This window comes from Coffea eugenioides, chromosome 4 (assembly GCF_003713205.1).
Source record: "Coffea eugenioides isolate CCC68of chromosome 4, Ceug_1.0, whole genome shotgun sequence".
Lineage (NCBI taxonomy): Eukaryota > Viridiplantae > Streptophyta > Magnoliopsida > Gentianales > Rubiaceae > Coffea > Coffea eugenioides.
The window spans coordinates 39969038-39994948 of record NC_040038.1 but is presented as its reverse complement, the minus strand read 5'-3'; the positions used below and the strand labels follow the sequence as shown (position 1 = coordinate 39994948).

Genomic DNA, 25911 nt, shown 5'->3' with positions numbered 1-25911 from the left:
GTGTGTGTGTGTATAGATATTTTAATTTTCCTGATCATCCAACGTTGCCATGCATTGCATTAAGGTTGAGAAATTGAAACAGAATTGGACAAAGTGTCGAACTTGCCTCTGACCACTGATTCTCAAAGTGTATGTACTGTTTGGCTGCAACACATGAACTTGAAATCAGGTTCTAAACGAAGTAAATATTCCATTGATCCAACTGAGCCTTACATTCGTTAACAGCTTATACCAACTCAGCGTCTGTTTACTTGAATCGGTTGAATCCACCTTACCATCTGAACTCATTAGTGACCCTACTTGGCATCAAGACTTGCACTTTAGGCTCATTCTGACACCTTTGTTCATATTTCTGTTCTTGCTGTGTCATTCAACAATTTTCTAGATCACTAATAATGCATAAATCTTTCCTCAATTCTTGGAGTAATAAGTTCACCCATATGAGTTTTACCAATCTACTATGGCTTTTAACCTGAATCTAAGATATAAAACAACTTCAACAGCCAATACCTCAAAATAGCACACATTTGTTAAATTCCTAGAGGGTATGCAGTACAAAGACTACATTGGAAAGGCCAAGACCGTTAAATTGAATACAGCGTATGTATCAATAACTCCAACCTGAGGAAACCGCCAGCTGTAGATAGAAACAAAATTTGGACGCAAATGAGTCTTTAAAGATTACAAGCAGATCCTAATGGCCATGCATCTATGTGGAATCTTATTCTGAATTCTCTGAAGAATACTACAATTTTCCTATACAATGTTTGACACTGAAGGCACCGCTTTCGCTTGAATGGCTGACTAATTCAACAATTTTGCTGGTCCCCTCCAGCAAAGGCATGACTCTGATGTATAATACAGTCCTGAAGAGTAACTTATTATGTACAAAAATAGCAACTTTACGTAGGGGTAGTAATATTTATACATCCTGCCTGTATTTTTTTTTTTGACACGATAGACCTATTTCTACTCTATACTATGTGGAGGGGGGTTGACCTAATGGGATCATGGGGGGATCCTGGAGGGGACTGAGCCACCACCGGTCCAGATGGATGCCTACGCATCCGCTGACGAAACATTTCAGGAAGCCTTGAATTTTTAGAATGCAAAGCAAGGGATTCGATTCCTTGACCTACACCCAAGTAGAGTCTTAAGGCTCTCTTGGTGGCCAGCTACTTTAAGGGTAGTTGGTTACATCCTGCCTGCATACTGGACATGACCCATGTATAACAAGCCACTTGTCCACGCAAGCCAAGTGGAACATATGCCGGCATTGTGGCAAGGTCCTTGCAGTATCCCCAACACCAACATCCTACAAACATCATATACTTCATGATTAGTGAACAAGAAGATGATGATCAATTAGAAATCTTTCTGAAGTAAATGGGGACCTGCAAACATATAGAGCAGCATGCCTCTTGTTCTGCCTTCATTTCATCCAACAATACTAGGCACGGTAGCTTCTTGAGTGAATCTTCAGACAAGCCTGATGATGCAACTACACTAGGACCAGCTCTACTCTCACCATAGCTTGTATTAGGACGGTTTACCTGCTGATCGGTTAGATTCCAATAGTACAGTTCAAAAGTTACTCAAATCACAAACGTGAGTGCAAGTAATAACTATCTAATGGATTTCAAAGGGAAAGAGTTGATAATGAAAGTTCAGTTAAGTTGGAGATAATCACTATTGTTACAGATACACAAATAAAATACTACAAGGTTAGGTACTCTTTTAAGAGCCATTAGGCTGAATCTTGCACTGCAGCAAGGAGGGTATAGGAAGGAAATGACAAGATAATTGAAAAGCTGAAAAACAAATTTTAGGCTCTTAAAGCAAACTCCCAAACAAGCATTTGGGATTAAAGTTCCTTCTAGTCGTTTTGTGCATGGAAGTGTGGAGGAAGCTCTCATTATTGCATTGGAGATAGAAAATAGTGTCTCTGGACAGTGAAATATTGAAACTTTAAGACGCACTAGAAGAAACTGTTACTCTGCGAATGAGTTAAATTAGAAAAACCATGCTGAAATAGAGTAACACCTGCAATTGATGACTTCTAGGAGTCGCTGGTGGAAGCTGTTCGATCTGCTGGTTAACAAATATAGTGTCAAAAAGCTCTTGCAAGAAATTGGCCTGATAACAAACATATGAATTAGGCAGAATGCACCCATAAACTGATAAAAATGCTTACTTTCTCAAATTCAACTCAGTGCATAAAACAATAAACAAACTAGCAAGAGTGAGAAGATAAAAAACACATACAACTTAAAATAAACATGCTGACCATAGATGATGAGCTACTTGAACCAGGGCACTCTGAACACCAATAAGTACGAAGAGCATCCAAGAACTGCACAGAGATAGTAGCCCCAGCTATGGCAACCATAGCAACGCCACGAAGTATACCAGTATTTGAAACCCAACCAGCAATTCCCCCAGCGATACCTCCAGTAAACGCCCCAGCTACAATTTGACAATGAATACAGTTTTTGTTGAAGGCAGAAATTACACAACTAACAGCCCTTGACACAATGTTTGGCGCATTGCCTTGTCCCCAATGTCAAACATGGTGACTAAAACATACACAAAGAGTAGAAATCTGTATGCCATCATGGCAAGGGATGCAGTGATGTACCATTTACACAACAATGACAATTTTTAAGAGAATGTCTGCTCACATGAACAACGCTTTGCAATGCAACATTAGGGTGATTCTCATACATAAGTGTCAGTAAATTCATGTAAGATAAAATTTTCTTGTCACTGACATCTTAATTACAATCTAGGTGAGCACAACATCAACCTGGAAGGCAAGTAAAATATATTGAGTCAAGTTGAGAAATGAGGCAGTAACAGTATAAAGGAGGTATAGCAGGTTCACTCAGACCAATTCCAAATGTCTGCCCAGCCAGAGAACTTGCAAAGCTCTGTCTTAAGGGGGTGCAAAACGAGACTAATAAAGATGAACACCATGCTGCTCAAGCTTGCCTTTGATCTTTGTAGCTATAGCCTAAATTTGTGTTTGAGCATGGTTTTGAATATTACTCGGCTCAAACTCAAACAAACTTATCAAGCCAAGCTCAAACAGGCCGCTAGTTTAAATTTGTGCTTGAGCATTGGCCAACATACTACTCGAGCTGAAATCAGACAAGCTTATCAAGCCAAGCTCAAAAAGACCTCAAGTGGCTTAACTTACATACTGTATTACTTATGAAGCCAAGCTTGAGCCAAACTTGAAACTCAACAACATTTACTCTTAACTTGGCCTTTGAATTTGTTAGCTGGCGAACCAATCTCGTTTTAGCTCTTAACAAGCCTGATAGCTAGTATCGAGTAACATAGTTCATCTTTTAAAGTTCTTCTTTAAACCTTGTCTCTCCAAATTAAAATGGGCTTGTCTAATGGCGCTCGTTCATGTGGGTTTCAGGTATTAGTTCGAAGCTAAATCAGTTCAGTGCCTGCTAGCAAGGAGGCAATACATGCGAATATGTGCATTTACATATTAAGTTTGCTGTAAATTATGTATACTAATGAATCTCCAAGGAAAATCCAATTAAAATATGCCTATAAATTATTTTTTTCGTATACAAATCGGGCTATTTTTTCAGCAAAGTAATTGAAAAACAGCAACATTGGCTTATAGAAATTAAAAGAAAAGAGAAACCAAAGGAATTAATACTCAAATTAGTAGAAGTAATTACCAACTGCAAAGAGTATGGTGAGAGCAGTGAAGATTGCTGTAGCCATCAACCTCACTAAATAACAGAAAGCAATCATTAATCCTGTGTCTTTCTTCCTCCTACTCCTGCTCCTAGCATGGCCAGATGACAAGCAAGCTTGCCTATGAGAAGAAGAAGGCCAAGTTTCATCATGGCCCAACGCCATACTGCAGAATCTATACAGTCCACTTCCTCTGATGACTGCAGGAATTGTTTTGTTTATGTTTTGGTGGTAAGTTTTAAACTTGCTTCAAGAATCAAGAAAATGAATGGTGGTGAAATCACAATTCATACAGAGGCTGGGAATTAAGGAAAGAGTGAAAAGACGTGAAAAACAAAGCAAAGACTGGAGAGCGACTTCTTCGGAAAGCGACCGCCGGGCCCAGAGGAGGAGTGGAAGGAGATATTGATAATGAATATTGAGGTAATAGACTAATACCTCCTTTTGTCTTTATAGTTTTTAACTCTTGATTTAGTGACATGAAGTTCAAGCATTGTTTGGATTAGAACAAAGTTTAGTCCATCATTGGGTGGGGTGGCTTATCAAAAATCATTTCAATCAGTAGACTTTTTGATCAAAATACTTATAAGAGTGCTTAATCATATTGTTTGAGTGCATACTTGCATAAATATTCTTTTTATTTGAGAATGTGTAATTTTGAATTTTTAAAAGATATTTATTTCTTCATTTAGTTCAAAATTTGTAAATAAAATTGTTAAAACTAATTTAACAAACAAAAGTTACTTTAAAAGTACCAATTTTGTGCTTATATCAAAAGTGTTTTAATGGCTAAAAGCTCTACTTCTAAATTGAAGGAATGATACTCACCAAACACAGTAAACGAACTTTTATCCTTCAAAAATATTTTTTAAACAAAAGCACCCCTAAATGGGACCTTAGTCTACTTTGATTTTTTCAGTTACATGAATGTCTATTTTATATTTATTGTGCAATGTTCCATTGAATAGTATGAAAACACAAATAATTGGTTTTATTAGTTATTTATTTAGAGTTATAATGAAACGTCTTATCAACTATAGTTTATTTAGAATTCTAGCAAAACGTCTTGTCAACTGGAGTTTAATTCAACTCCATAGAGGTGATACTGTGCAATATATATATATATATATGTGTGTGTGTGCGCGCGCACGGGGGTTAATTTTCTCAAATCATTGGGGGTGGGGTGGAAAATGATCAGAATTAAACATGTATCCTAACTGGACAAGTATCTTAATTACTCCATGTGCCATTTGATTCCTCATTAGATATGTCTTGAATTGATGGATTCCAGAATTGACCTTTTCTTTTTTAAATCAGCGGGAGAGGGGTGGGATGGAATTTAGTATTGAATTATGATTTTCATGCTCAAGTAGTGAATGCCCAAGAGTTTACCATGTATTCAAATGTAAATAGCAAACCCTTTTATGGTATACTGGATATTTGAAGGCAAATCAGTTGTAAGATCAACCCAATGTGAGACCTCCTTATTTCCAAATTCAGTTCGAACGAGGCATCAGATAACAGGGTTTGATAATCCAAGAGATTCCACCAAAATATGAGTCATTTGTAAAGTAGATGGTTCGCAAAAAAGAGTTGGAAACAAAATTTGCATAAAAATGGATCAAAATAATTACAAGGGAGAAGGCCAAAATTAGAAGGAAATACTAAAAATGGGACAACAATGTTGCTTGTACTTGAAAGTACAGACAAACTAGTCGTGTTAAACTCTGCTCGCAGTTTGCTTGCTTTGTAGATCTGGGTGTCCAGTCCTTAGAAGTCAAGCAACTTGAGAACTTCACATTAGGCAACTCCTCGACTTTATTCTTGAAGTTATTAAGATTTTGTAGTCTTGCCAAATAGAATATTCAAGCAATCCTTTTCCCCAGTTACAAGTTTCTCCTTCAGATTGCTTATTTATGCAACAAGAACATGCCAAGGAAGACCTTTTCAACCGCATCCTATAATCAAGCGAGTTAATAGTTTTCCTTTACATCAAGTATCAGTCAAAGTAGAAAACTGGGAGGTGTAGCTGTAAGTTCTCATGTTTCCAATCAAATGATCAAGAACACCGTAAATATCACTTGCCAAAGGATGATGATCATCAGCACTAACGAACTCATAAATGCAACTTCCCACCTCAATTGTGCTGTAGCCAGGGGTCCTCCTCTGCTTTATTTCATCTCTGACCTTCAACTTTTCATTCCACATTTCTTTTGCAGCATATATATTGGACATAAGAACATCGTCGCCAACAACGCTTTCCTCCAGTTGAAGCAGCTTATTGTAAGCTTCTGCAGCAAGGTCTAGATTGCCATGAATGGTACATGCACCTAGCAATGTCCTCCATATGATCGCGTTTGGCTCAACTAGCATTGCCAAGATAAACTCGTTAGCATCTTTTAGCATCCCTTTTCGACAAAAGAGATCAACCATGCAGCCGTAATGAGGAAGTCTAGGCTTCAAACCAAACTCCTCAGTCATAATTCTGAAGTACTTTTTCCCCTCTTCTAACATGCCTGCATGGCTACAAGCCATTAAGACTCCTACGAAAGTTACATCGTTAGGGATAATCAAATGAGCTTTATGACTGCACTTTTTATTGGTCATACTTTTGCTTTCTTTTTCCATGGCCGCGTAAAGCCTTAACGCGTCCTCTGCTTGGCCGTGTACTGCATATCCCACAATCATGGATGTCCAAGATGTAACATCCTTTCTTTTGAGGTTATCAAACAATTCCTTGGCTCTTCCAATATCCCCACATTTTACATACATGTTAATGAGGGCATTTTTCAGGTATAAATCTGCATTTAACTCGCTTTTTTGAGTGATGTAACCATGAATCCACTCTCCCATCTCCAATGCCCCAAGATCAGCACAGGCCGATAAAGCAACCGTCAGTGTAACATGATCAGGCTTCACATTTTCCTTTTGCATCCGCCTGAACATCTCTAAAGCTGCATTTGCTTCCTGGTTATCAACATAAGCAGAAACCAATGAAGTCCAAGAAATTACGTTTCTAGTTGGCATTTCTTCAAACATCCGACGCGCATCAGCAAGATTTCCTGCTGCAGAATACATGTTTACGAGAGATGTTTGCAAGAAAATGATGGGTTCATAGCCTAGTTTCAGTACAAGAGTATGAACTTGTTTTCCTTCAATGGCTCCGGCTTTTTTGGTGCAAGCCTTGATTGCATACAGAAGAGAGTAGCTATCAAGCAGGGAGGTATTTCTCCTGAGCAAGTCAGAAAATAGCAAGAAAGTCTTGGAGGGATTGGACTTGAGGTAACTTTGAAGGGCGTTATTGGGTCTTTTTGAGCTGAGATTATTTTGAAGTTCGACATGGCTTATACTCGCAAATGATTTGGCTACCCTTTTCTCTATAAAAGGGTTCAAGAATCTTAACATCTGATCATGTATGTATAGTACGTGGCGATTACTGGCTGAGGTAGGGTTTCTAGCATAGAAATGGAAACCGTAAATTGGTAAACCACCGGTAATAGCACCACTATGAACTGAAATAGCTCTTCAGTAAATTATAATGTGCCAAACATGTTTTTGAATTTAAGCACTTTGATCCATCAGTAGGATAACAAGCAGGAATGTTGCCCTTATATTATATATTCTACTACTAAAAAGACGGACTGCTGGTTACAAATGACTAATTCCTCTATCTTTCTAGACACAGACAAAAGTTTATGGTCCGAATATACACGAGTGACGAACTCTGGTTTATTCTTGATAGATCTCTGAACAAGTTTCCTTTAGTCAAAAAGCTTGAACCGCTTCTCTACACAGTGAATTATGTTAGCAGCGCCAGTTTGTCCAGTCCAGACTGAAACTCACACGAACAGTAAGGATAAAGTAATCACTTTCCTGTATCCAGCTGATCTAGCCAATATCATCACTTATCTCGACTACCGGCAAAAGGAGCTCCTCCTTTTCCTATTCTCTCGTTGCAAAACAATAATCACGCCATGTTCGTCTTTGTTGTCGATCATGTATATGCTATTGAATTGCAAACTTTCAAAATACTGCATTAAGCCACAGAGGACAGGAAGCATCACACTGGTCTGCTCTTTCTTGTCATGGAAACCTTACCCGATGATTTGACATCCCCTAACAAGGGTAAACACGGATTTATGTTACTTCAAGTGACCATCACAATGGTTTAATCGAATCTCCAGTTAATCATGGATTGCTTTTGGACCATGACAATTGACAAGCCTCTTGCTAAGATCTGTTAATCACACATTGATGGACTGCCTCAGCATATTATCTTTCTTCAAAGAGTCTATACAAGGATTGACAAGACTTAAATTTTCTAAATCTTCGTGACATTTGAGAGCTGAACTTTGACATCCAATTTGTTGATAACCCTTATTTAAGAGCTTATAAATGGTAGCATTTGGTATAGTGCCCATCTTCGTCATATCAGCATGGAGCATCATTGCTTCAAGCACATGCCCATCTCCAAAATGCCGTTGGAGGATGGTAGAGTAAGTAACAATGTCTGGTTTTAGACCCTCTCGCCGCATATCTGAGAAAAACTTGCTAGCTTTGAACAAGTATCCCTCTTTGCATAAACCATGAACTAGAGCAGAATACATAACAGTGTTAGGGGAGCAACATTCAGTATCTATGTGATTTGCTTTAGCGCCAGAAGATCCAGCCCTTTTTCTGTCCAAGAAAAGTTTCATTGCATCCTTGAGCTTTCCGTCATCGCACAGTCCTCCAATTAGGCAGCTAAGAGTAAAAACATTAGGACATATACCAGCTTCAGTCATATCCTTGTATAGCCGAAGAGCTGCTTTTGAATTTGCATCTTTGAAATGCCCATCAATCAAGGATGTATACGTGACAACATCAGGAACAAAGCCTTTGATCACCATCTCATTATACAACCCCATGGCAGCCTCCATATTCCCTATTTTGCAGTAACCATCTATCAAGGTAGAGAAGGTAATAAGGCTAGGCTCTACTCCCGTTTCTGTCATTTGAGAGCAGACTTCCAAAGCCTTCCCCAAATTCCCTTCCTTACAGTACCCATCTATTAGAGTACCATAAACCACGGAATTAGCATGGACCCCTCTGTGCTTCATTATCTTTAATAACGCATCTGCTTCTTCCATTCTATGCATACTACAGTAGCACTTCATAAGTATACCATATGTATAAACATCAGGGGAAATACCAAATTTTTCCATCTCATAATAATAGTCTAGTGCAGCAGATAGGTTGCACACTCTATAATTGCCGTCAATCAGGCAATTATATATGAAAACATTGGGAACCACACCAAACTTCACCATGCAGACAAAATAATTCCTTGCTGTTTGTAACTGTCCTACCCTGTAAAGCACATCAATGAGGATGCAAAATGTGATCACATTTGGAAGCAGATTCTGATCCAACATTTCTTGATAAAACCAAAGGACCTTTTCTACACTTGCCTCCTTACCATACCCATCCATGAGAGTATTATAGGTGTACAAATTAGGAAGCACACCAATCTCCCTCATTCTCTTAAACATGCTTTCTGCTTCCACCATCTCACTCTCACTACACAAACCACGTATTAGCGTTGTGTAAATCACAACAGTGGGTACAATCCCCTTGCCAACCATCTCATCCATTAGCATTTTCGCCTTTGCAAGATCACCTTGACTACAAGCAGCATCAATTAGCACACCATAAGTGACCACACTCGGCACACCACCATGTGAGACCATATCCTTGTAAACATCCCACATCAATTCAAATTGTTCCTTCTTACAAAACCCATCCAAAAGTGCATTACAAGCCTGTATCGCAGGCAAACTCCTGATCTTCCGGTACACCCAATAGGCCTCATCGACATGCCCCAATTCACACAACGCAAGAATCAACACACCATACACCTTAGGACTAGATATTACACTCTCTAACTGACTAAATCCATTAAAAACTGCAGAACAAGCCCTGTGTGGCTTTCGGGATTTTCCTAAATCTTCAATCAGGCCTTTTATCAAACACCTGGCATCTATATACTTTTTCGAATTGGTCAAAAAACAAATGAGGGCTGAATGTACTTTGAGATTCTTCGAAGCGTCCAGTTTATTCGATGCTGAGTTGAATATTCGAAGAGCTTGGCTTGCGGTTCTGGAGTTGACAATTGAGGTGATCAGATTCGTAATAAATAAAGAAGAAGAGGAATGAGAGACAGATGAAAACGTTGAAAATCCTGGTAGGTTGATTCTTTTTTGTGGGATAAAAAGCTTCAACATTTCTTAGAGGATGTGAGGAATTGGAATATTTTGCCATGAATTGGTTAAAGAATTTGCATTTTGGGCTTAACGATTTTTTTTTCTTTTGAATGAAGAAAAGTCCCGGGAAATCGGACAGTTGAGTCTCGCGGCAATTTTAACGTCAATCCATAAGATTTTAGAATTTGAGAGAAAAAAAAAAAAAGAGGAATTTAATTCTCCTTTTGTCTAACATTTTAAATCATTCTCGAATAATTTTGTCATAAGAGTTGTAGTCAATCTATGTACATATGATTCTTGTATGAATTAGATAAAATATTTTATAAACATGTTGGAAGAGATTAAAATAAGGATTAATCTTTTCTAACACAGTTTAAACTATTTGGATGAATGATAATTATGCAAAATTTTAATTTAAAATCTAACTTTTGCATATATATTATGAATCCAACGGTAATAGTATATATGTATATAAGATTTACTCTTAAAATAATTAGAATACTGTGATTTAACGATTTGATTGACCAATTGAAGTACACATTTGGTACAACTAAATACCTAATTAACCTATGAATTGGCTAATGATGAAGCAAAATGGCGCCACACTTTCTAAATTAGGATCATATCAATTTACTTATAGTTTTTACAGTAAATTCATTTTATTAATAGGTTGCTTCATAATACATTAGAAAACCCTATATAGGAACGTGCAATTAATTACAACTCACATATTAATTTTATAAAGTAACATTGCATGCTCATTCTCTATCAATTTCATATGTAGAATCATCCGTTAGAGTTGCAAGTTTTTATTTTTAATTTGTTGATGGCAAAGGAAAAAGACAAAGTTTCCCATTGTAAAGAATTCTCAAATTCAACATTAGACAATAAATTGATCTAGATTCGCCTCCAAAAGCACATTTTGTTACATAATGGAATATCAATTTATTTAAATATATATTAAATACTTTATTTGTGTACACTACTTTTATTTCGAATACAATAATACAAGGTAATTGTACACTTTTTTTTTGTCGTAACATAAAATTTGTGTAACCTACTCTAATCTAGTCTAAGGAAAGAGAGAGGCGAGGGGAATCTCGTCGGAGGAAACCACTTGAAGTGACAGCCACAATTAAGTGGCAATTATATTCCCTTGACCTCCCACTCATATTAAAATATTGATGGTGACCAATAATCCAAGAGACTGTTGAAGGTAATTGTACATCAAATAATATAAAAAATACAACAATCATTTCAAATCCCTTGACCTCCCATCCACATTAAAGTTTTGATGGTGACCAACAGCCCAAGAGCCTATTAAAAGTAATTGTACACCAAATAAATCGAATCTCTTAATCTTCCATCCACATTGAGTCTTAGTAATGACCAACAATCCAAGAAACTATTGAAGGTAATTGTACACGAAATAATATAAAAAATACAACAATCAAATCCAATCATACCAGGTCCCATTTGCATTGGCCTCTCCCCTCTTAATTGGAGTAAAACTTTTCTTCCAAAAAAAACTATTTTATATCGCAAAAGTATATGGAAAATTTTAAAAATGGAGAGTTTTTTTTTTAAGCAAAAAAAAAAATGAAGAGCTTCAATACAAAGTTCATATGGATGGTGTAACACTTTTGCATTTTTGCCTTTTGTCATTAATAAACAGATAAATGTCTTATTTATCAATAATTTCCCTAAAATAAAAGGGGAACGAAACAAAAGTTGTCCGGTGTCCGTACTCTCTCCTCAAGTTCCAACTACCAACTTCCAACAAACCATTTGAATGTTAGTTGGAAAACTCCTTCCCGCGGTACAAATCAATACCAGAGCCCTCCAACACCACCTCTTTTCACTATTGCAAAATTGTAAAACCATCAAACACCTATCCCAAATCCACACTCAAGTTATCATCAATGGCTTTTCTCAGACAAACTTCATTCTTGTCAACCTATTATCCTTCTACATCACCTCTGGTAATCTCAAAAGTGCATCCCAAGTTTTTGAACAAGTCCAAAGTCCCAGCACCAATGTTTGGAACCAAATTATCAGAGGCCATGGCCGAAGCGAAAAACCGTGTAAATCGGTGGAGTTGTTCAATATAATGGGGAAATCAGAAGCTTTGCCTGATGGGTATTCGTATTCTTATGTTATTAATGGTTGTACAAAAGGGGGCTTGTTGAGTGAAGGTCAAATGGTTCATGGGAAGGTTTTGAAACATGGATTCTGCTCAAATGTGTTTGTTCAGACTAATTTGTTGAATTTGTACTCTTCTTGTGGAGGCGTGGATGGCGTTAGTAATGCGCGGTATGTGTTTGATGAAATGGGTGAGAGAAGCATTGTGACTTGGAATTCATTGCTTTTGGGGTTTTTTAGGTGCGGGGATGTTGATGGGGCACGTCAAATATTTGGTGAGATGCCGGAGAGAAATGTGGTTTCTTGGACGACCATGATTGATGGATGTTTGGGAAATGGGAGGTGTAGGCAAGCATTGGCTCTGTTTCATCAGATGCGCAGGGCCCAAGTGGAACCTGATCAGGTTACCTTGGTGGTGCTGCTCTCAGCATGTGCTGAATTGGGTGATTTAAATTTGGGGAGATGGATTCATCGGTATAGCTTTGAGATTCTGAGCGATGGAAAACAGCCAAAGCTGCTCTCATTGAACAATGCGTTGATTCATATGTATGCTAGCTGTGGTGTAACGAATGAAGCTTATAGAGTATTCAAAGAGATGCGACAGAAAACAACAGTTTCTTGGACTAGTATGATCACAGGCTTTGCAAAACAGGGGTATGCAAAAGAGGCTCTTAAATTATTCCACGAAATGGATAGGTTGAGAGAAAGCAATGTTAAACCTGATGAAATGACATTCTTGGGTGTGTTGTCTGCTTGCAGCCACACTGGTCATGTTGACCAGGGATGGCTCTATTTCTGCAGTATGAGTCAAACATGGGGTGTTGAACCAAGGGTTGAACATTACGGGTGCATGGTTGATATCTTGAGTCGAGCTGGATTATTAGATGAAGCAGTTGAGCTTGTTAGGACTATGCCTATGAAACCAAATGATGTAGTCTGGGGTGCTCTTCTTGGTGGCTGTAGGATTTATAAAAATGTGAAACTTGCTTCTCATGTGGATAAAATGTTGGACATGGAGCTTGAACCTGACAGAGCTGCAGGGTATTGCATGCTCTTGTCAGATGTATATTCTACCGCTAGAAGGTGGCAGGAAGCACATACTGTAAAACAGAAGATAGTAGAGATGGGAGTGAGAAAGCCTTCAGGTCGAAGTTGGGTTCAGATAAATGGAGTCCTTCATGATTTTGTGGTCAATGACAGAACGCACAAGCATTCACATTTGATCTATGATATGCTTGGTTTGATAAGGAAAGAAATGAACTTGCATGGTTACTAGACGAGCACTACAGAACTCTCTCCTGGACATTATCAGAATCAGGACAATCAATAACTGACGTTGGCTTGGACTGCATTTACACAATCAGCTCTGAATTTTGAGTTGCATCTTTGTCTCACCTTGCCAATCATCAACACAATTTTTCAGAAGTTTTTGCATTTTAGGGTGACCGTGAATTCCCTATTGGGTGCTAGGAAGTTGTGTCTCCATCACCTAATTTTGCATCAAAACCTTGGAAGAGAACTTAAGTGTCACCTTCAGCACCCTCATAGCAGCAAAGCTTTGACAAAACAACTATGGAATCAGTGGAGAATATAGGTGTCTAACTGCAAGGATTTTGAACTTTTAGGAACAACTGGCTGCAACTGTCCCTGTTCCGAAGGTGCATAGTCTCCTTAAACCTGCCAAGACGTTCATATACTGATTGCTAAGTAAGTTGCCAAGGCTCCATGCTCTGAATATGTAAGCAGCCTACTAGGTCACGTGTATAAGCTTGTATTCAAACTTGCAACTAAACTATATTAGGAATCCAATGTTGATATACTTTGATCATTAGTTGCTCTGGGAAATTAAGATCATTAGTTTATATATATATATATATATATATATATATATTATTCTGGAATACCATGTATAACCTGCATTTCATCTGGTAGCCAGATACAAATACTCTTTGATTTTCATTAGACAATACACTAGAATTTTAATGATTAATGCATGGATATTGACAATTATAAACCTGTTGTTTCTAGGAACCAGGTGCGTGAGGAATGGAGTATCTAAGAGATATATTTCTCCCTGAATTATTTCTACAAGAGTGATTTCTAAGTTTTTAAAAGATGCCAGCAAAACTGATATTCAGGTAAGACCCATCGAATAAAGGGTCTGGGTTTTAAAATTTGGACCAAAACCATGAAAATACATGACTGGTTTTATTGGATTTGAGTGAGACCCTAACAATTAATATTCCCAAGTGTACCCGTGCTTTGCGACAATCTCGTGGAAAATGAAATTGTCTATTGCTGTAGTTTTGCCTGAAAGATATTGACATTGTTGTACACTTAATTTCTTGCTTCTTGTAAGTGTTTACTTCTCATTTACACTAGAGTTTCTAATAAGCTGAACGTGCATAATACATAGAAAGAGATGTTTAAACTCTTTTCGTTTAGCAAAATAAAATGAGCAACACTTGTTGCTCAAATTCGATACGTTAAGTTTAAAGATATGTTTGAGTTCATTCAATAATAAAGTGAACAAAACTAGTTGCTCGACTTTGATATGTCAATTTTAAATTTGTGTTTGAACTCGAGTTCGAATTTAACTTGTTCAAATTTAAGAACCGCTCGAATTCAAGTTTGAGCTCAATTCGTCAAATTCGAGATGTTGCATAGGATTAATATAAGAAATTTACAATAATACAAATAATTATGCTAAGTGTTCAAGTCTTATGAGGTGAAGCTGCTTGTTTTTAAGTTTTTCCTTTTAATACAAATAGAATACCATCACTCTAACTTTGATAGATCCAGTCAAATTGATGCATGCTTTATCTTTTTACACGTATCAAATGATTGATGTTTTATTTGACTGTTTGTGAAACATGACCAACCTCTACTCGTTTATTAAACAAATTTTGTTATTATTATTTAAAGATTTCCCATAGTGATCTCTCAGTCAATCAATAGGAGAGTTGAATTTAGTACTAGTAACAATTGCCTGAACATTATTGTCATTCATTTCATTTGTTATACATCTGCAAAAGAGACTAAGCTGCAGATGCTGAAACAATACGTTTTTCCTTCAATCAATTTTCATACCAACACTAAGGTCAACAGCAAACAAAGTGGCCGCCAATAGGATTCAAAACGCAAAACAATGCGAAAGAAAATGAAAACACATTTGATAGCACCGATACTTACTTTCCCTCTCCCGAAGGATGTTTGAAAGCTATTGAGCGGGGGAAAATGATGACTTGGTTAAAGTTCGAGGGGATGTATGGATATGCAGTAATAGAAATAACCTTTCATTGGTTGTGAGTTGTGACATGCTTTCTTGATGGTTGCAAAAGTTCAATGGTGATTGCCTCGGATAAATTAAGGTCCCGTCTGGACTGTTATTTTCTAGAGTTTTTTTAGAAAATATATTGTAGTTATTTAATATATGTGAGTTAAAAAGGTGTTTAAAAAATATGTTCATAAAAAACCTAATAATCTTTTCTTAGAAAACTACAATCCTAGCGATTTAGTAACGTAAATTGACTAATCAAAATTTATTTGGCACTTTGATTTTAGCGTTCAATTTCATTAACTCGTCTATACTTATAATGCAAAATGAGACAATTCTTTGTTATTTTGGAATTTCTTTTTATCTTTTATCTTTTATGTTCATTACTATTATTACTGAAAATCAGATTTACAAAAGAAACAGAAAAAAATTGGTCAATTGCTAATATTGATAGCCATGTGGGTATCAATTGAAACAAAATACCTAAAATTGTCTACAAAAATCACTTTTCTTACCACAATGGTCAAATTAGCTTCTACTGAAAATAAATGAAAATAAAAAATAAAAACTTATATTTCATTGCTTTTGCCTAATACTACCTAGGGATGTAATCGAGTCAAATCGAGTTCGAATATTGCTATATTCGAGTTTGACTCGACTCATATGTATCTAGACTCGAGCTCGAGTCAAAAAATCGTAACTCGAGACTCGACTCGAAAAACTCCCTTTAAACTCGAGACTCGACTCGACTTTTAGTCAAACCTTATCAAGTTGAGTCTAATCAAGCTTTTTGACTTGACTCGAAAAAGCTTCTGAACCTTATTTTCTTCCCTTTTTCTAGACATTTTTTTCTTTTTAGGTCTTTTTACAATTATGTTATTACTTTTTTGCCATTATAAAATTTTATTATAAAGAAGAGTATATTGTAAATTCAGTATAAATTATACCCATAATTGTCATTTTATAATTATAATACATATATATTATTTAAATTATATATATTATTTAAATACACTTCGACTCGATGAGTAGTTCGACAAGCCTCAAGCCTCAAATTACTGACTCGAAACTCGACTCGAAAACCAACTGAGTAGCTTGAGCCGGTCAAACCGAGTTCAAGCCAAGCCATTGACCGAGCTAGCTCGCGAGTAGTTCGGTTCGCGTATATCCCTAATACTACCACGTAACTATAACGTAACTTTAATGGTTAACACCTGTAGCAATACTTTTTATTTAACATTTTTTCTCAAATTAAAAACCTAAATTTTTTTTATCATAACTTTAAGAAAAAATTTCTCCAACAAAATAAATAAATAAATGTTTCATTCTCAAATTAACAAAAGAAAATGTCCTAAACTTCGGATTGGCAGGACCAGAAACCAAAGCAATCCGATATGCCTTATAAACGAGGAAAGCATCGCTTTCACCTTGCGTGTTCCTCATATCCACGCTTTTCTTTTGCGTCTGCAACTCTGCAAAGCATAGAATCACAGCCCACCTCCTTCTCCCACAAGCTAACCCAAAATTTCCCCCCAACCCAGAATATAAATGCCTACACAATCCCTTCCTTCATTTCTCTCAAAACCCTTTTCAATTTCCATCCCAAAACCAACCCAGCTTAGTCCCAAATTAGCAAGTGATTAGCGAAATTTTTAGCATAATTGAAATGAATTTAGCAATGGTTCCGGCCGTGGATAAGTCGGAAATTGCGTTCTTCGATGTGGAAACCAGCGTTCCAACTCGGCAGGGTCAAGGGTTTGCGATTTTGGAATTTGGGGCGATTTTGGTTTGCCCCAAAAAGCTAATTGAGCTGGAGAATTACTCGACTCTTGTTAAACCCTCTGATTTGTCCCTCATTTCTAATCTTTCTGTTCGGTGTAATGGGATTAGTAGAGATGCCGTGATTTCGGCTCCAACTTTTGCTGAAATAGCTGATAAAGTCTACGGCATTCTCCATGGTTGGCCCCCTATCTTACTTTTCTCGCTTTGTCTATAGAAATTTAGACATGTATTTGGAAAGTTAAGTGCTCTTCTTGTAAATTAGGATTCTTGTTTGTTAGCATTTAGTTTTTGTGGTTTGCTATTTTTATTGTACCAATATAGTTTCTTTGGTGTTGTTGATGAAGGAGCAAAGTTTGAGACTTGAAATGCTGGATTTTTGTGGGGTCTTCTTTGATTTCTGTGAATTGAGCTGGTGAAGAATTTCATTTATACAGGGAAAAAATGTATTTTTGTACAAAATGCAGTGCTAAAAATACCGAGAAAAGTATACATTTGGTACAAAAGTGGGTCAAAATGCCCTCATAATAAGCAGCCCCCAAAATTGTGCGCTTTCTAGCAATCAAGCGTTTATGCGTGCCTCTTTCACTAATTGTGGTATTTTGGGGTCATTTGTGGCTATTTTAGCTCGATGTTTTGTGATCATAGGGAGTATTTCAGTGGACAAGATTTTGATTTGAAATCTTGAGAAATGTAAAGTTCATCATTGTGTGTGTTTCTGAGATCGTTGGGATTATGATGAACTGACTTTTAATTGTTTTGTTTTTTCTATACAGGGAGGATATGGGCAGGGCACAATATACTAAGATTTGATTGTGCTCGGATTAGAGAAGCTTTCGCCGAGATCAATAGGCCAGCTCCGGAGCCCAAGGGAACTATTGATTCACTGGCATTGTTAACACAAAGATTTGGAAGAAGAGCTGGTGACATGAAGGTGCAATTATCTTGTCCCCCTTAAATTGTTTTAGGAACTACACTTTTTATTTTTTCTATTTGTGAGAGTTCAAAGTCTTACAAGGAATTGGAAGGACAATAAAGATAATAAATACTGATTATCATGGCATTTAAAAGTTTTTTTTGGGGCCTAAAGTATGATTTAATTTCCTATAGGTAAATGAGATATTATGTCAATGAGTTTAGAAACCAGTAGAGGACAGATTGGATGTACTAGTGCAAAGTGATTAATTACTTAAGCAATTTTTGGTAAATCATCTTTCCTATATAATATGGATTAACTATAAGTTTTGGTAGACGAATATATTCATTGCCTCAGTAAAATAAATGTGTAATACCTCTTTTTTTTTTTTAGTTTTAGTGTTTGGTTGTGGGTAGAGGTGGCAAATCAACCCACTTAACTAAATTTATCCATACCCGCCCATGAATAGATGGGTATGGGTATCTTAAATTTTTGTATATGGGTATAAATGGGTTACCCAATAATACTCATTTATTAAATGGGTATTATTGGGTAATCCATCAAACCCAATTAACCCATTTAGAATTCTCTTCCCCTAAATCTTTTCTTTTCCCCCACCCATATTTTTTTCAAATTTTTCATTTTATCATGATGTTAACTACTTTTGTTTCATTATTATTATTATTTGTTGGTTTTATTTTATTATTTTATTTTCTCTTAATTTGTTAACTTGCTCATTTTTCGGCATTACCAATTTATGATAAATTTGAGCCTCTTTTCTTATCTTTCTAAAATGAAATTTTAAATTTATATATGGAAAAAATGTTTGGGGTTCAAAATTTTTGGATTAAATTTTTATATTAACTTTTATAGTACTTAGTTCAAATTTTCATACTCTTATTATTCAATTATTAAATAATATGTAATTTTGTGAAATAGAGTATAAATGAAAAAAAATTGGTAATTAGGCTTATTGAACATTATAAGTAAATATTTAAAACTAATGATGGGTACAAAGAGCGGTATAAATTGATAACTTAGTTTGCAAAAATGAATTTAAATGAATTTACAAAAAATTAAAATAAATGGGTTATAAATGGGTAATTGGGTTACCCAATTCATTTTTTGACTTACCCATTTATACCCATCTAATTAAATGGGTATAAATGGGTTGATTCACTTATACCCATTACCCATTTTACCCAACCCAAACCCGTCCAAAGTCACCCATTTTGACACCTCTAGTTGTGGGAAAGAAAATCAGAGGATAAGATTTGCTTAGGGCAGAAGAAAAGATAAATAACTTTGTTGCATTTTATTTTGCTCTAGATGAAAAAAGAAGAGAGAGAATATATTTGTATCAAAGGGCAGGGGGAAGTAATAGAAGAAAAAGGAGAAGTTTGAAGTATTTAAAAGATTTTCCTGGAAAATCTCATTACTATCATTCAATGCCATTCTTCTAATATTCAATACCATTCTTCTATCATTACAGTAAATAAAAACTCATGTTTTAAGAACATAATTTGTACCCTCAATTTTCATCCTTATAGTTAATCCAATACAAAGGACCCAATCCCCACTAATTCATTCTTGCTTTGGACTCATGCTTGACTTGGTCGACTCACTTATTCTTTTCCAACTAAAAAGATAATGTTTCCAAATACTATTTGGTTGGATTTGCTTGGGAAAAAATTGATGTAGCACTTTTTTAGGAAGTGTATGTGATGTAAAAAGGTGATTGGAAATTGTATAGAAGGAATATTCACAGAAAACGTAAAATTTTCCAACAAGGCTGATCCAATCCAAATACTGTATTTCTACTCATAAAATTTTAGTTTACTTGATGAAATTTTTGAAGTCAAACCACAGAAAGTAACCATTATCATTCATGTAAAATAAAATTTTGAGGTTTGATCTTATAGATTGTTTGTTTGTGCATATAGGTAGACCATTAAATGGCCTTAACTTTAATAAATCAGTACTCTTGTTGATGGGTTCCTTAGATAAGACCTTCCTAGGTTGAATTTTAGTTCATCCAAAAGAATCTGAATTTTTGCTAGTCAGATCTGATCGTCTACAACTAACATTTTGAATATCTCGAATCAGTTTATATTGTATGCATTCACAGTTTGAACAATTTTGTTTGTCTAGCATGATGATTAGATGCTAATACAAGTTGCTTGATGTTCAGATGGCCACTCTTGCGACCTATTTTGGAATTGGTCAGCAAACACATAGGTATGGTTGCTTTCTCATTTCTCAGTCTGTACAAGTACCTTCTTTTTCCTTAAATGTTATCCTATAGAAGTTTTCTATGATAGCGCTATTAGTTTAATAGTTAAAGCTGAATTGTTCTTGTTTCCGAGTGACTTGACATAGAAGGCTGATAGACTAGTGTTTGACTTCCTTTTGTCATCCGGTTGTTACATTTAGCAAGCTATGCGGATCAACAAACATCCAAACATGTAGATGATATTGTTGTGTTGTCACATGTATCATGCCTGAAGGATTCATTCTGCTTTAGCCTTATCTCTCTTCAAATGTCATGTTGCAGGAGTTTAGATGATGTTCGGATGAATCTTGAGGTTCTCAAGTATTGTGCTACTGTTTTATTCCTGGTAATGACAATTTTCATGCTCTGATATGCAATTTTCTTAATTTGATTTGATAGTGCAATTTTTAATAACTATGATCAGTGGTCAGTGCGTATGCTTAGTATTAAACATTCCACCTAACTAGTTTAAAATGACACCTCTTTCCGGCTTTCATTTTATTTGATGAATATCTCTTGTTACATCTACTCAATTTTTTGCTGGTTATTGACTTCTTCAGTTGGCGGTGTTGACCTATATAGCTATTGGGCAAATCTACTAAAAGTTTAGTCCATTAGATTGTTTCAAGAGCTAAATATCTATAAAAACTTTACCAGCCTGTGGCTCAAGCTGTTTTCATTTTCTGCCATTTGAGTTTTCCTTTTAGCTTGCCCCGCCCAGGGGGGGGGGGGGGAGTAGCAGATATGTTAAATCAGTTGTGGAAATGTTCCTATGGAACCATGCCATTTAACATGAAATTATCATATTTTCTCATAAAAGATTAAGATGTCAGTGCATTTACAGGGGTTTAAGCATTCAAATTTTGTCATTTCTTGTTTTAAGTATTTGACGTACCCTCTCTTTGTGATAAGATGCTAAATAATAAATAATAATAACTAGTAGCCATTCTTAATTAGTGGTTTCTAAAATTATTGGAATCAGTTATGACAGATTGTGCACATTATTCTTGAGGGTAAATTGTGTACCCAGCTGCATTTCTTCCAATTCTTGAATCAGTGACTCAGTATCGATGTCGTCTCCTCCTACCTTTACCAGCATTAGCAATTGGTATACAATGCTTCATGTTGAGATTAAACTCTGTAGAAGTTAGTTGAAAATAACCCACTCACCTGTGGGTGGTAAATATGCTAAGGGACTCTGAAATTCCTTAGTGGGGTTCCACAAAGCTCAACTGCTTTGTGGCCGTATTAGGTGGACTTGAGCAATTCTGATGCTTTAGTAGAGGCAAAAATGGGCTTTTGATTAGTGAATATTAGAACCGTTGAAGGATCAAAAGAAAGTTGAATCAAAGTGTCATTAATGCTGCAAAAGATTGATGGGTAGTTTTACCTGAGTGTTTGACTTGAATGCTAAGAGGATGTATCTATGATGCTTCTAGATGAGCTTATCTTAGCTATTGCTTCCCTAACAAAGGATGAGTTAAAGTTCATTTGTGGATGACCATTTAAAGTGATAATGAGCTTTACTGCTTTCTGTTGAATATTATAACCTGAATGTTAAACTATACCTTGCATTATTCTTTAGCTTCGCTGAGATTAAGCAACCTTCTCTCTGGTGTGAAGTAAATAGCTTGATTCTTTTCACACTCGCAGGAGTCCAGCCTTCCTGATATATTCACAGAGAATAGTTGGGTTTCTCCAAACGCTACTACAAGAAGTCGCAGCAATGGGAAGGCCTCTCCTGAAGCGATAGGCTTGGACTCAAGTGAACCATCATCCAGCAGTAAAGTTGAAAATCATCTGAGATCAACTCCTGCAAATCACCTGGAGGAAGCTCATCCAATCTTATCTCTTGTAACTCCCGTCACAAATATAGATGTCCAGGATATAGTTGATCCTAACTCCACTGGGACAGACCCCTTTGACATGGGCTTGTTGAGGAATGAAATGGAGAGGGAACCCCTTCAAGTAGAGGATAGCATGGAAGAAGAAGAATCTGGTTCAGCCTTACAAGAATCTTCAACAACTTCATCTGAGGGTTCTTGCGGTCTGATTGATTTCCTCGAGCCTGATGAAATTTCTATACCTTCTGTGTCTGTCTTTCTTGCCTCCTTCTACCGTGGGACTCGGAAGATACAAATATTGCATAAAAGTATAGCATTACATGTCTGTTGTAGGCAACTGAAAGTGCGCTTTGGAATCAGTAAGAAATTTTTTGATCCTGCTGGTCGTCCCCGGTTGAGTTTTGTGGTGAATGCATCACCAAGCCTATGCAGAATTTTAGATGAAATTGACAAGCTTGCTCAAAGGCTGTCTGTGGATTCTGGTAGCAGCTCCGAATGGAGGCCTTCTGTGACTAGAAAGGCTGGCTTCTGGAACTTTCCTACTGTGCGACTGCAGTAAGTTGCTTTTATTTCTTTTTCGCTTTCAAAGTCTCAACCACAATATAATAGCATAACAGTTAAAGTTCAATTTTCTAGTGATTTCATCAGTTGCATTTTTTTTTGGTTATCCTATCCCTTCTTCCGTACATAACATTGTGATTTTCTGTTTATGCTCAATGGTTTAGCAACAGATTGTGTCACTTAATGTGCTAGATAAAGGTTGAGAAATTGTCTTTATTATCTGTTTCATAGTTAAAAAACTTATCATGCACAAACCCGATTCATTTTAAGGATTTTCTTTTTTAGTTTTCAGCTATATTCCTTCTCCTCCTCTACTTTTGACTTTTTTGTCATAACTATTCATGTTCTGAAATATTGGTAAAAATAAAGCAATAAATAATCTTCTAGCCTAAGCGATGCTGCAAATCTAAAAACTTTTGCTCTTTTCAAAATGGGCCAATAAAAAATTTGCTTTCAGATGATTAGGACCCCAGATTACTCATCATTTAAGTTTTATCTTCTAATTCACGTATATATGTTTGAAATTACAGCTTACCCACCATAGCAGATGGTGATGTGGTTCGTTGGGCCACAGAGATATACCAAAAAGAATCTTCGACCATACAAAGGCTTGTGTTCAATAAATTTGACACTGAAGAACTAGATCCCTTATTTACACCTGGGAATTTTGTGGATGCATACTTCTCCTTCGATGCTTATGACTACCAGCAGAATGCTGGCATCCGTCTAGTGGCAAAGAAGTTGATTCTACACCCCAACTGACAGATGATGACTTGAGGCAATACTAACTTGTAATTATCTGACTACTGAAAAGACATGATTCTGTTCACCAAATTGTGGTAGAGGATTCTTTAACTTTTAATTGTTTTACTATTGTTTTCAAATTGTAAGATGTTATACTGCAATCTTTGGCAGCTTTTTAATTTCAAATGATGTCAGTTGGATCTTATTGTTTTCAAGTTGTAAGATGTTATAATGCAATCTTTGGCAGCTTCTGATTTTCGAATGATCTCAGTTGGATCTGACTTTACTTGGGCATGCTGTTTGCTTGTTTCTGTGGCCTCAATAACCTTCTGATTATTTGTTTACCAATGAGTTTCGGCATTATTGTGCAACCTGCGAGTTAAGCGAGCAATTCGATATTCATTTTTTTGTCAAATTAGTTTGAGCTTTCAAAAAGAGTTAACTCCGGACAGTTATGAAAGTGCTTCAGTAGTGGAGTTGTGTTGCCCTTGTGAACCTGGTTTGCGAAGCAAAAAAATGTTTTAGAGAGGAGAAAAAAACACACTTAAGTAGTGCTTAGATTCAAAATCTCTCCGCTGACAATTAATTATTAAACTTATCTCTCTAGAATTGAGAGCTTCCCTTCTCGGTGTAGGAGCAAACACTTTCGAACACCTTTTCACACCACTTTTCACCGTCCGTACCAGAACCCGCCTAGCTTTCAAAAAATTTCTAATCTCAAGAACACAGCTAGCGGAAATCAGCTGGTCCAAAATTTGGATATTCCTGAAGGAGTTATGCGGGGGAATAGTGAGGTGTCTAGTAACCCATGAAGAAGATTCAGCTCACTAATGGCCAGTAGCTTCAGTCACCTTCATTTCCTTGCACTTTCTTCTTTTACTTCTTTGTCGTTGTCATTTCGTTTTTCAGCTTAGTATCCACCTAACAAAGGGTAGCGGTAGATTTGTGTGGTATGCATTCAAACTATGAATATCCAGAATTCCAAAAGGGAAGAAGGTTTAGCTTTCTTTTTTAGCTTTTCTTTTATATAACCTACTGTGTTTTGAGTTTGGTGATAAGGCTGTTTGTTCATCCTAAGATAGTACTGGGAACACTATAGGGTTTTGGGGAAGATGGAGGAAGCTCTAGCAATTGCTCTACGAAGGTTTGATTTATTAGATAAGGAAGTGGGTGGAATAGATTTAAGTAATGATGATGTAGAACAGAGCATTCAAGATTGCAGAGGAAGTTTGGTAGGCCGAATTATGGGAGATAAGATAGCCAATTTCACCGGGGTAAAACAGTTCACCAACCACGTTTGGGGTTATCCTAGAAACTTACGAGTCACTGAGATAGGCCCAAATGTGTTTCAATTTCAGTTTGAAAGGGAGGCGGATAAGGAAAAGGTAATGGCAGGAGGTCCGTGGATTCTAGACAATCAGGTGCTCATTATAAGGGAGTGATGTGTAGGATTTGAAAAACAAGCTGAGTGCTTTAGATTTGCCAGCTTCTGGATCCAAATCTGGAATCTCCCGGTACACTGGATGAGTAAGGTAGCGGGGAAGAAAATAGGGGGGATGTTCAGGAAAGTGAGGGAGGTCATATTACCACTTGGGGGCGGAAAGGAGGGGAGGCATATGAAAATATATGCGGAAGTAGATTTGCACCAGCCACTGGTAAGAGGGACAACAGTGAAACTGAATGGAGAGATGGTCTGGATTGAATTTTGGTACGAACGCTGCCCAGATTTTTGTTATAAGTGTGGTATCATAGGACATGGAGATAAAAATTGCAGAATGGAAATGAGGACCAATCAATCCCATAGCGAAGCACAGTTTGGACCGTGGATGAGAGCAGGGAATATAATGACATCACCACTTAGGGGTGAACATGGAAAACAAATGCACCCTAAGGGACAATCCAACATACCGGATGGGGTTGACTCAGGAGGAAAGGAGGATGGGATAGGAGAGAGAGCAGTACAACATGAGAGGATGAGACAGAGAGTAGAGGGAGGGGGACAAACTGGGGAGGGATATGTAGGAAAAGGTATGGTGGGAAAAGGCTTTAGTAATTAGTGATATGGCAGAGAAAACGAGGGAGCCAAGGACAGACGAGGTGAGGATGGGAAATCAGGTTTTTGGCAAAGAAATTCAAGTACAGGAGGAGGAAAAAAGAACAAGGGAGGTGGAAGGTCACATGGATTTCGAAATGCAGGGAGGCGAGGTGGGAGATGTAATAAAGGATTGGCCAGGTAATAAAGAGAATGTACAGAAGGTAGGAATGGGGGAAGGCCAAGAAATAATGATTCCTCTAGCTTCTGTGAAGGTGGAAGACAAACGAAAGATGCAAAGAGGGTTCCATAGGCTTAAAAGAACACCACTGGGAGAGATAAAAAAGAATACTCATGTGGGGGATCAGGGGGAAAAAGA

At 36.8% G+C, this 25911-nt stretch overlaps 5 protein-coding genes across 6 annotated transcripts; 2 read left to right on the top strand and 3 right to left on the bottom strand.

Moving 5' to 3' along the window:
* Window positions 1-643: 643 nt before the first annotated feature.
* LOC113768425 (NEP1-interacting protein-like 2) lies at window positions 644-3989 on the bottom strand. Of its 2 annotated transcripts, none has more exons than XM_027312772.1 (5): window positions 3705-3989; window positions 2288-2466; window positions 2044-2136; window positions 1395-1556; window positions 644-1315 (listed from the first exon to the last, which is right to left on the bottom strand). In XM_027312772.1, the coding sequence occupies exons 1-5, from the start codon at window positions 3886-3888 to the stop codon at window positions 1181-1183; spliced, it is 753 nt and encodes a 250-aa protein (XP_027168573.1). In that variant the 5' UTR covers window positions 3889-3989; the 3' UTR covers window positions 644-1180. The 2 variants fall into 2 exon arrangements, with proteins under 2 accessions (XP_027168573.1, XP_027168574.1); XM_027312773.1 differs by having other exon boundaries at window positions 1395-1553.
* A 1412-nt stretch (window positions 3990-5401) lies between these two features.
* LOC113767551 (putative pentatricopeptide repeat-containing protein At1g74400) lies at window positions 5402-7154 on the bottom strand. Its single transcript, XM_027311682.1, has one exon. It carries the CDS (start codon window positions 7126-7128, stop codon window positions 5716-5718), a length of 1413 nt encoding a protein of 470 aa, XP_027167483.1. The 5' UTR covers window positions 7129-7154; the 3' UTR covers window positions 5402-5715.
* A 788-nt stretch (window positions 7155-7942) lies between these two features.
* LOC113769336 (pentatricopeptide repeat-containing protein At5g61400) lies at window positions 7943-9986 on the bottom strand. The gene has a single exon (XM_027313794.1). The coding sequence runs from the start codon at window positions 9984-9986 to the stop codon at window positions 7968-7970; it is 2019 nt and encodes a 672-aa protein (XP_027169595.1). The 3' UTR covers window positions 7943-7967.
* Window positions 9987-11797: 1811 nt separating this feature from the next.
* On the top strand, window positions 11798-14210 carry LOC113768686 (pentatricopeptide repeat-containing protein At5g48910-like). Its single transcript, XM_027313139.1, has 2 exons — window positions 11798-13814; window positions 14136-14210. Exon 1 carries the CDS (start codon window positions 12076-12078, stop codon window positions 13381-13383), a length of 1308 nt encoding a protein of 435 aa, XP_027168940.1. The 5' UTR covers window positions 11798-12075; the 3' UTR covers window positions 13384-13814; window positions 14136-14210.
* Window positions 14211-16828: 2618 nt separating this feature from the next.
* LOC113767877 (protein NEN1) lies at window positions 16829-23770 on the top strand. Its single transcript, XM_027312079.1, has 6 exons — window positions 16829-17342; window positions 17940-18097; window positions 20271-20317; window positions 20634-20697; window positions 22005-22750; window positions 23287-23770. Exons 1-6 carry the CDS (start codon window positions 17051-17053, stop codon window positions 23516-23518), a joined length of 1539 nt encoding a protein of 512 aa, XP_027167880.1. The 5' UTR covers window positions 16829-17050; the 3' UTR covers window positions 23519-23770.
* Window positions 23771-25911: the final 2141 nt, after the last annotated feature.

What these genes read in the sequence shown, in the direction of transcription:
- LOC113768425 (XM_027312772.1), bottom strand. Translation starts at nt 3,888, where the DNA reads ATGGCGTTGGGCCATGATGAAACTTGGCCTTCTTCTTCTCATAGGCAA. An exon ending in CAAGTAGCTCATCATCTATG is followed by an intron (nt 2,137 to 2,287) that starts GTCAGCATGTTT and finishes GTTTGTTATCAG; the next exon opens with GCCAATTTCTTGCAAGAGCT. An exon ending in CTAGAAGTCATCAATTGCAG is followed by an intron (nt 1,557 to 2,043) that starts GTGTTACTCTAT and finishes CTAACCGATCAG; the next exon opens with CAGGTAAACCGTCCTAATAC.
- LOC113767551 (XM_027311682.1), bottom strand. Translation starts at nt 7,128, where the DNA reads ATGTTAAGATTCTTGAACCCTTTTATAGAGAAAAGGGTAGCCAAATCA.
- LOC113769336 (XM_027313794.1), bottom strand. Translation starts at nt 9,986, where the DNA reads ATGTTGAAGCTTTTTATCCCACAAAAAAGAATCAACCTACCAGGATTT.
- LOC113768686 (XM_027313139.1), top strand. Translation starts at nt 12,076, where the DNA reads ATGGGGAAATCAGAAGCTTTGCCTGATGGGTATTCGTATTCTTATGTT.
- LOC113767877 (XM_027312079.1), top strand. Translation starts at nt 17,051, where the DNA reads ATGAATTTAGCAATGGTTCCGGCCGTGGATAAGTCGGAAATTGCGTTC. An exon ending in AGTCTACGGCATTCTCCATG is followed by an intron (nt 17,343 to 17,939) that starts GTTGGCCCCCTA and finishes TTTTCTATACAG; the next exon opens with GGAGGATATGGGCAGGGCAC. An exon ending in ATTGGTCAGCAAACACATAG is followed by an intron (nt 20,318 to 20,633) that starts GTATGGTTGCTT and finishes GTCATGTTGCAG; the next exon opens with GAGTTTAGATGATGTTCGGA.